This window comes from Danio rerio, chromosome 20 (genome assembly GCF_052040795.2).
Source record: "Danio rerio strain M-AB ecotype USA chromosome 20, GRCz13ab, whole genome shotgun sequence".
Classification (NCBI taxonomy): Eukaryota; Metazoa; Chordata; class Actinopteri; order Cypriniformes; family Danionidae; genus Danio; species Danio rerio.
In genome coordinates this window covers 130,106-140,849 of record NC_141040.1, presented here as the reverse complement: position 1 = coordinate 140,849, position 10,744 = coordinate 130,106, and the positions used below count along the sequence as shown (strand labels likewise).

The 10,744-nt window shown below is 45.1% G+C and overlaps 1 protein-coding gene across 2 annotated transcripts in view; it reads right to left on the bottom strand.

Moving 5' to 3' along the window:
- Positions 1-2,028: 2,028 nt before the first annotated feature.
- lrfn2b (leucine rich repeat and fibronectin type III domain containing 2b) overlaps positions 2,029-10,744 on the bottom strand; it is a 55,539-nt gene continuing 46,823 nt past the window's right edge. For both annotated transcript variants that reach the window (XM_087297957.1, XM_087297958.1), the window contains exon 4: positions 2,029-4,343. In XM_087297957.1, the coding sequence (XP_087154083.1) occupies positions 3,374-4,343 (970 nt within the window). In that variant the 3' untranslated portion in view covers positions 2,029-3,373. The remainder of the gene's footprint in view (positions 4,344-10,744) is intronic.

Genomic DNA, 10,744 nt, shown 5'->3' with positions numbered 1-10,744 from the left:
GACCTTCCCTACACTTGTTTCCTCAAGGGAATCCCTGCCACCACTTAAAAGGGTGTTCCACTTCATCAAGTGAACGAGGGAAGTTTACATGGACAGACTGTCAATCCCTCCATTCTGACCTAGCTGGCTTCATGTGTCCACTCCATAAACCTATTCAGATGCTCAGCTAGTAGTGGACACTATCAATGATGTACATTTGAGGGAACAAGACAGAGTCCGTCACCGGAAGTCACCAGCTCTCCATTGAAATGAATGATCTGTAGCTGCTGACTCACTCGTAGGGTTAAAGGTGTTTGACACACAGTATTGTCTGCATCAGGGCAGGGTGTGTGTGTGTGTGTGTGTGTGAGTGTGTGTTAGTGAACTCCAGCTCTTGCTGCTGTCTGAGAGCCTCGCTGGACACTAAACACACTCCTCTCAGTGTGAGTGCAGCTGAAGACTGCAGTCCCGATCCTGAGGCAGTTCAAGTGAAGATCAGCACATCACAGCTTCATCTTTTAGTCATGCAGACAGCTTGTAACACCAGACTCTGGAGACGTGTCTAAAAACTCCCTCTGAAAGCAGGCGGCGCAGTAAATAATGCACGTGCTGGCCGCTCCGCATCTCAGCCAGTCTGCCTGCGTTAGTGGAGGATGAGCATTAAACTGGAGAAGAGCAGCGGCAGCACTGACACACGACACACTGACTACCAGCAGCAGATCACATTCCCTGCTCACTGCAGAGTACACCAGTTTCCCTGTCGACTAGGTAGTGGATCACTTTCCCTCTTGACTGATTAGTAAACGAGTTTCCCTCTTGATTAGTTAGTAGTTGAGAATTCCAGTTGACTAGTTTGTAGATGACATTCACTGTTGTCAAATAGTAGCTGAGTTTTGCCATTTACTAGTTAGAAGAGTTTCACGATTGACTGCTTGACTAGTTTGTTGACTGGTGGATAATAAAGGAGTTTCCCTGCTGATTAGTTAGTAAATGAGTTGTCTTGCTGACTAGTTAGTAGATGATAGTCGATGTTGAGTAATTAAATGATTTTCCCTGCTGACTAGTTAGTAGACGAGTTTTCCTTCTGATTATTCTGTCGTTGAGTTTCAGCTTTTGGATATTGGACATGATGTATTCTGTCTTTGAGAGCTGTTGTCTCTCTATGCGCTCTTGTTATCAGCAAGTATAACCCATAGCCCCTGCATCAGGACTGTAACACATATAAAGGCTTGAGAAAGACTGAAGCAGCCGAGGCTTTTCTCTGAGGTGTTGATCATGAGATGGATACGTGTGGCACTGCTGAGCTCTCTGTTTATTGATAATGTTGTATTTTGATATTAGCTGTGGCCTTGAGAGTATAGTTGAGCTGCTCATGAGTTTGAATAACACACACTCAAATGTTTTCTATATTCCTTCAGCTCAATCCATTGGAAATGTGTCATATTGTCCAGATGATGATGAGTGTGATATTCTTACTCACAGAGCTGTTCAGACATCTTCACACGTGTGATCTGAGGAAATCAATAATATTCTGCTTTCAGGACTGACATTCTCTGTGAAGCTTCAAACTCCCAGCCTAAAGAGAAGTACAATCATATCAAATCCTTTACGTCTGAATGTAGAATTACAGTCATATTCACACAGATCTTCTGCTGTGACCGTGTGTGTTTCTCACATGTGTTTCTGTGTTAAAACTAAAGCTGTTAAATGTGTTCAGGTGTTTCAGTGTTCAGTGTGTTTCTATTCTGAGACTTATTCCTGTCTCAGTCTTGTGTGTTTTAGTTTCACAGAGCTGGCGCACGAAAGCAGATGTCAGATTTCATTACTGTATCATACTCATGGCTGTGTTTTTCAGATGAGCGTCCTCCTGAACCTCAGGACCTGTGTGAGACGCACTGCGTTAGTCTGCTTTTACATCATGAGCTGCTTTTCATTGTGACATAATTCAATATATATTCACACAGCCATCTTTCAATAGTAAAATATTCTGTCTTTCCATCAACCTGCAAATACAGAAATATCAGAAAACATCACACAGAAACAAGCAGCTTCAAACATCTGAAGGTTCATTAAAATCTCTCAGGGTTTCAGCGTGTAAATGACAGCTTGAAGGGAGTGAGAACCAGACAGGCTGACGAATTCTCTTTCATCAAGAAAGACGAGTGTTTGATCAGCAAGATAAAAATATAAAATATTTCAATTCATTACACATATAAACACAACAAGATATTCACAGAGTCTGCGTGTGCTGTTGTTCATGGGGAAACCGCTGGCAGGGCAGTTTCCTCTGTCTGTGTGCTTCAGTTCTCACACGGCCTTAAAAACACTGCAGCGGCACAGCAGCTCACCTCACAGTCCCTCCACATTCAGCTGTCTGATAGTTCCAGACACAAATAAGACATAAAGATGGACACACACACACACACACACACACACACACACACACACACACACACACACACACACACACACACACACACACACACACACACACACACACACACATCCCACTCCAGTGAGTCAGTAATGCAGACTGAGAGGGAATTCGAGCACCAAACTTCCACTGAGCAGCACGCCACAGTATGGTACAGTACAGTAAAGTATTCAGGGCTTCATTTGTGCCGGAATCTCTGAAACCTGATCCAGCATCTCATTTAATCAATCCTCCTCCTCACACGCACCCCTGCCTCACCCCACTCTTCACTTTCTTCCACGACTCCCCATCCCTTTCGTCCACGACACAGACTCAACCCCACTCTCCTCGGGGTGACCATGGTGCTTTTCTTTCATCTTATCATTACTCTGTCGTGTTTCAGCTGTTTGTTTATAAATCCTGTGTTGTTGTTATGTTTGTATGATGTGCAACTGAAGATTCTGTGTAAACCAATCAGCTTTCTGCAGTGAGTTTAGCTCCGCCCTTTAGTAATGTGTAATGTACTGTTGTGTCAGGTGCCCTTAGGAGAGGTTCCTAAAACAAGTGGTACGGTTTGTTTTTCTGTTATTTACAACTCTTGGCAGAGGAGATGGCAATAACTGCATACTGTACTATACCGCAGCACACCGCTCAGTGGGAAAGAGCTGTCACTGTACCCCAAAGCAGAAGCTCATCTCTGCAACACAAACCCCCCTTCAGCAAGTGTCTGACGCGGCAGTGACTTCGACAGGGAACCTTAGTGATAATGTACAGTAAGCACTAGGAAACTGTGCTGAAACCCGACAGGTTTGTAGAGTGGTGCGTCTGCTTTGTGAACACGTCCCCTGAATGACGCTGACTTCATACCTGTTCTGGATATGGCAAGGCGTACAACTGTAATAATTAAATGAAACTTCACCAGAGTCATGCAGGATGGAGTAAATAACAGTTCAGTCAAAGGTGTCCATCTATCCCTGTGTTCTATACTGTGCTCTCCATAACCCACTCGGGGCTCTCGATCGTCCCCTTGCTCCCGTTGCTGTCCGCTTCCTCGTCGCACGGCAGCAGTGTCCCGTTAACCGACAGGCTGCGTTTGGTCCAGATGCTGCTGAAGCGGCGTGGGTAAGAGCGCAGCTGCTGCGCCGTGGGCACCGTAAAGTCGCCCATGTCAAAGGAATGGCTCCTCTTGGGTTTGGAGTCCAGCGGCAGCATGAGCAGTTTGCTGAGCCGAGAGTCCAGCGTCCGGCCCAGCAGCGGCTCCTTATCAGCAGGACCTGCCGGGGACACAGCAGGAGCAGCTGCACTCGACGGGGTGCCAGACAGACACAGGTCCTTGCTCTGGCCCCGAAGCTCCAGCGATGTGAAGGCGCCTAGGAGCTGGTCTATGTTGTTGTGCTGCTTTGGAGGTGCGGACCTCAAGATGTTGGCGAGGGCACTGTTGGGGCTGTAGGAAGTGGCATCTGCTGACCCTGAGGAGGAAGAGGAGGAGGACGAGCTGCTCTGGAGAGAACCGCACTTGAATTTGACCACTTCGTCCCGCATGGTGACCGTAGACTTTTCTTTTGGCCCCGGCAGAGGCACCCCATTCTGCCCCAGCCTCCCTCCGTTGGTCTGAGAGTATGTTTCACTGCTGTCGCTCAGCTTGCTGACAGGAGCGTCGCCTCCACCGTCCCCCGCCTTATAGCGCACCATCAGGATGACGATGAACACCAGCAGCGTGGCCACGATCACTCCCCCCACCACCAGGATCATGGTGCCGCCCAGCAGCTGCCCCTGAAGAGACTGGCATTGAGTGTAGTCGTCGCGGGTGTAGAACTCCACGCAGCCCACCACATTAGTGGCAGTGAGGGTGGTGGCGGAGTCCTCCCAGGCCGCCAGCACACACAGGTCATAGCGAGTCCCAGACACCAGGTTGGTGATGTGGAAGGCCTTACTGGATGAAGGGATCATCCTAAGCACACAAAAACAAACACAGTTCACACAATAGAAGACGAAAGCATGAATGTCAGAGGCTTTGCCAAAAAACCCTCAAACACTGGGTTTTAATGGATACGACTCATAAAGCTTAACTTTCCATTACAGTACATCTGAAGTTTAGATAATAATACAGAAACTCTATAAAACTTTCCTCCTTGCCAAAGGTCCAGTGATTGGCTGCTGACTCAGCGTGTTGTGATTGCCCAACTGACCCAGTACACTCTGAAAGACCAGCTGACCCACTGCTCTGTGCTTGAGCAGCTGACCCAGTGTGTTGTGACTGGCCTCACGGCTCAAGCATGTGTTAACATGTAACATCACTCAAGGCTTCTACAGCAACAGGACTCAACGGTTAATGAAGCAGAGCATTAGTTCTGGCAGGTCCCGTTAGTCAGGCTCGCTTCAGCTCAGCTGATCCTCTTCTACCTGCTGGAATATGATGCCAGTCACGATTTCCTTTATAAGGGTCATTGTGCTCATTATTCAGTGGATTATCACTTCACTCCGCAGCTTCCTCTCTCACAGTCAGGACCAGCACCAGAGACTTCTCCTCGAGTCAGACCACTGCACAGTGTGGTATAATATAGTCACTAAGAACATTGATGATATCTGCTGCGTGACGAGCTGATGCTGCTTCTGTTCTGTTTACCCCAGACCAGAACTGCACCCCCAACCCAACACATCTGCTGTAATAACTGATTATAAATGATTGTGCTATATTAAAGTGTTCTTTGACGATAGCGGCCCTGACAGAAATGAGGATTTTACTGTCTCTGAGATCCTGGTGACTCTTGTGAGCTTTTATTTTGTTAAGGAACGGGTTTTTATTTGACATGTTCAGTCATGCTGTGTTTAGGTTTCTCCATGTATTAAATAAGAACACAAATATATTGATCACGATGTCTACTTTAGACTCTCTTTAAGGATCACAGATCACAATTGTCCTCTTAAACTCTGTGTGATGTTTATGTATTTCTGTGATGATGACAATAGACTCGCATGCTGGAGGAAACATAGCTCTTTATTATTCACTTGCACACTAACTTCCTTACATGCGCCACCTGCATGTGACGTCAACTCACGTGACTTCACAGGTCACATCCAAATGCATATGTTACACTCTGCCTCTCCCTCTAGCCCTGGTTTTGGCCACTCATCCGGCAGATGTTTTTCCTGACTATACTGTAAGCATGTGGCTCCAGCAGAGGGAGCTTTGGCCTGAACACTGGCCGCGTGTCGTTCCTCTGCTTACTCTGTGCTGGTTTTCAGTTTGGTAGTTATGACACACTGGAGTGGTGACATTATCTCCAGTTCTACTGTGAGCTCCTCATGTGCTGTCTGTCTTCCACATGTATGACCATTTACCCTGCTAATCCTCACTGTGTTTTGTGGGATTTTACCTTGACCAGATGCTTGGATACATTATGGTGTTTGATCATGTTGTCTGGCTTCAAGTCCACGGCTGCTGTTTGAGTATTAAAGCTTTTAAGTTAGTTAAAATGCCAAATAAAAAGAGAAATGTTGCCTTGGCAACGACCTGACAACATTTAGATATGACAGACATTTGCATGGACAGATTGATGAATGTCAGACTAGTTAATCAATGTCTTTCTCTCCAGAATGATCCTGCAGCAGGGTTTGTGTGCAGAGATTTCGCTGGAGATGAGTGGACATATCTTGTTTTTCCACAGCCTTGAGTTGGTTCTGCTGATCTGACAGCAGCAGTAATTGGCTGTATTTCTTCAGCCCATCTGTGCTGCTGCCACGAGCAGATGGCCGATCCGATATCACAGATGTATATTAATATAAAACCATCATACGTCATAGAGCAGAGTGGAGAGCGTTTACTTCTGCACAAACACACACACACGCACACACACACACACACACGCACACACACACACACACACACACACACACACACACACACACACACACACACACGCACACGCACACACACGCACGCACACGTCTGATCTGTGGGTCGGTGAGAGATGAAGACTCCACTGCTTCCCTGACACTAACAGTAAATGAGTGTCTGCTACAGCGGCTCTACAGTCTCTACAGCGGATAGAACCACCAACTATTCCAGCATATGTTTTACACAGCCCTTTCAGCTGTAACGCAGTAATACACACTCACACACACACACACACACACACACACACACACACACACACACACACATACATTATGGCCAATTTGGTCGATCAATTCCCCTATAGCGCATGTGTTTGGACTGTGGGGGAAACCGGAGCACCCGGAGGAAACCCACAGCCTGTGCAGCCTTTGGTAATTTTGAATGGTAGTGTGAGATTAAAAAACAAGGAAGAAGGAATGGACACTTTAATTCATCATGGACACTTGAATCTGATCATTAGTGACATTTAGATCGTGACAGGATTTGTATGGCAGATGAGGTGATTGTGAAGCTTATTTTCATTAAATGATCGTAAATAATGGAAATAAAACCAGTTTCAGCACTGATAATAATCAGAAATGTTTCTTGATCATCAAACTGGAGTGATGTCTGAAGGATTTATGATGATTGTTTAAGTGCACTAGTAAGTGTTCACTAAAACACACACTCATACCTTCTAACACTGTTCAGGCTTGCTGCATTTATAAAGCGTCCGTGTCTTGAAGTCAGTCAGTCTGATGTGATTTTTCTATGTGTGATCTGATTGGACGGGAATCACAGAACTGATTATTGTACTCAGCCAATCAGAGAAGACGAGAGAAAACGCTGTAAACGTTTAAAGTATTGACTGCAGGTTGAAGGACAATAGTGCACTAACAGTCCAGACGCAGCAATACAAATAAACGTGTCTGAACCTAAAGTAATCTGAGTGTTGTAATGTTACTTTACACCACTGTCATTCTCAGTGGAGCTGCAACTGTAGCATGTGTATAAAATAATCAGCACGCATAAAACATTAGTTACAGACTTGGCTAATCTGAAGAGCTAAAAATAAAGTTGAACATGATTAAAGAAACACAACTTCTGCTCAACACAACAGGACCTGCATGCTCAGAGTCTCGCTGCGGAATAACACACGGGTTTGATATATCAATAAAACATAATATGCTGCATATTTAATACCAAGAGAAGGCACCCTGTTATTCCTGCTGCTGCAGCTGTGTTGTGTTGTGAGGTATATGTTAATAGGAGTGTTGGGTAAGCTACTTTACAAAAGTATTAGAGTACAAATGACTAGGCCTCCTAATGGAAAATGATAATCTGATTACACTACCAACTACTTCATGTAAAAAATAATCAGATTACTAATTACTTTAATAAGTACACCTTACTGTGGAAACCCAACTCTAGTCAGTAGAAATCCCTCGCTTTCCTTCAGTTATTCTCTTCTTCCTCAGGGGTCTCCACAGCCCTGGCACATGCCCGGCTCTGAGTGCCAGTTCTCCCCCTCAGCCCTTCCTCTTACCCCTTGTTTTGTGCATCACATGAAGAGGTAGGGGTGTCCCGATTCTCTTAAGCTTGGCGTAGGGCTTAGCGGAAGTGGAAGGGCTAGATACTGAGATTTTCAAGGTACAGTAAAAATTACACCAGCTACAACAGCAAAACGGCTGCACACGCGAGTCAGGAGATGCACAAATAAGTATTTTTTGGCAATTTTCCAAATTTTTACAATCAAGCGGTCAAGTTTTCAAGTCAAGTTTTAATACAGCCATGACAGCGTTCGTGTTTTACCGTCACACTTTAAAAATTATACATTTTTATTTTTAGAAAATTTAATTGGGAATGGGGTGGTGCAGTGGGTAGCACTGTCAACTCACTGTAAGAAGGTTTGTGTCCGGGCCGGGTCAGTTGGTGTTTCTGTGTGGAGTTTGCATGTTCTCCCTGTGTTGGCGTGGGTTTCCTCTAGGTGCTCCGGTTTCCCCCACAGTCCGAACACATGCGCTATAGGGGAACTGATTAACTACACTGGCCGAAGTGTATGAGTGTGTGTGTGAGAATGAGTGTGTATGGGTGTTTCCAAGTACTGGGTTGCGGCTAGAAGTGCATTCGCTGTGTAAAACATATGCTGGATAAATTGGTGGTTCATTACACTGTGGCGACCCCTGAATAATAAAGGGACTAAGCTAAAAATACAATGAATGAATGATTTGGGCCTAAAAGTGGATTGTGAGAGAAATCGGAGGAACACACACCGATAGGAGAACATGCTAACATGCTGAACACTGTGCTACTTAACCAAAATCAGGCAAAACCGACTTAAAATCTATTTTCTGTACCCATTATATTACATTAAGGACAGTGATGTTCAAGCAAACACACAGCGGCTGGTGAGACTTATCTATTCCTTTTCATTAGCAAATACCATCAAGTGTCCTAATACTGTGCTGGAGTCTCCTACTACAGGCCTAAATGATAAAAACATTTGATTTTTCCAGGAATATGCATTCATTATTAGCGAGCTGCTCTACCACTGAAACCATTGTAGAGATATTACTTTAATAAACCACTCTGTGTTCCTTTAAATGCCTGTGCACATCAGGATGAGTGTTGCTCGTGCTTTTCACTAAAGCTTGATGTCTGTTGACTAAACAAAGGGCAGCACTGTGAGTGTGCACAGCGATGTGCAAAATGTCATGTGTGAAAGCATAATTAAAGAACACCTCGAGCTGTTGTTTTGGTTTGATGTGCTGCATTAAATCTGCTGGAGCAGTTAGATTGACACGTGCCTGAAGCTGCTGGAGTTTGAATAAACACAACTTGTCACCCAATCCCAAACTGCTCCAGCCGAACACACATTACTGAAGCTGAAGATTAAGAATAAACAATAATACACGAGACGCTTCCTGTTTGACTGGTGTCTGAACACAAAGAGCTGCATGATAAACACCACAGCTCCACACATCTCCACAGGAGGAATGGCATTCATACAACAGCAGATGAGTTTCATTCACTAATTCTGCTTTTATGTCTTGTAAGTTCATCAGGAGTAATCTAGTGTCTGGGAGTGATTTGCAGATGATTATCTTGGTGTCCTTATCCACTGATTAAATCAGATTCTAATTTAAAACCGATGTCAGAATCGGTGTTTGGACTGTGGGGGAAACCGGAGCACCTGGAGGAAACCCATGCCAACATGGGGAAGACATGCAAACTCCACACAGAAACGCCAACTGGGACTCAAACCGGCGACCTTCTTGCAGTGATGTGACAGTGCAAACCAATGAGCCACAGTGTCCCCTGTCTTCATCTCAATATAGTTAAATTACTAAGCCCAAGTCACTGACTTGCATTAACCTGTAAATATGCATCAGATTAACAATGTTTCATCACATCTGGAGGACAAGCCCTGAAGTGTGCAGTTGTGCCCTGGCAGGACTCGAGCTCAGACGCCGCATCTGCTTGATTGACTGATGGCCGTTTGACACAGTGACACACAAACAACACACTTCAGCTTAAACCTGACACGACTGGCTCCCGGACCTGATGAAGCAGATGCTCATCTGACACATGTTTACTAGTGAGGAATCAGCTAATGTGACTATATGTTAGAAGTTTCCACACAGACACTTGATCCTTCAGTATGAGATCAGTGAGAGGAAGGCATTTGTCTATGAGAGGTCAATGAGAATCAGTGCCCCTCTTCCATTTATCATACAGTACTGCACACACACCAAAACTCAACCCCAACTCCACATCTTTACTTGTGTCGAATGCTGACAAATCTTTAAAATGTCACTAAAAGGACACCCTGTGGAGAAGCATCCCAGGATTCATCCAAACACAACGTGTGTGTTCTTAATCCCCGCTCTTCTGTGTGTGAGAAAGCATGCCAACAGAGAGATCACACCCTCACGCTTCTGATAGGCTGCGATTTCACTGCATTTTTACTGAGAGCTCAGACTCATCCTAAAAATCAAGGAGTGGTGTTGCAGCTGCTTATTTATTCTTCAGTGTGCTGTTTAAAACACATTTCCCAGAGTGCCTCATTGAGCCATTATGAGGAAACGAGTCAATAATGGGTTCTGTCACACTGGCACAATATGGACGTCTCTGATAAAGATGCCACACAGAATCCCTCCCTATGAGCTGAGCCCAGCAGTTTCCTCAGATCCTAATGGGGGAATTGCTTTACTGACGTTAAGTAATTTGATTTTCCCTCTGTCTGTCTAATCCAGCACGGTAGCTGCTGCTGTAATATACGATTACCCCATCAAAGAGCACAGGACTGACAGACTATCCAGCCACAGAGCCTCAGAATCCCCTCAGTGAACAGTCAGGAGAGGAGGAGAGGGTAGAAGAGGAGCTGGAGTTTCATGAGTAAGCAATTAAATGATAAGAAGAATTACACAACTGCATAGTGTATCAGTCGAGTGGACATACTGAAGGGTGAGGAA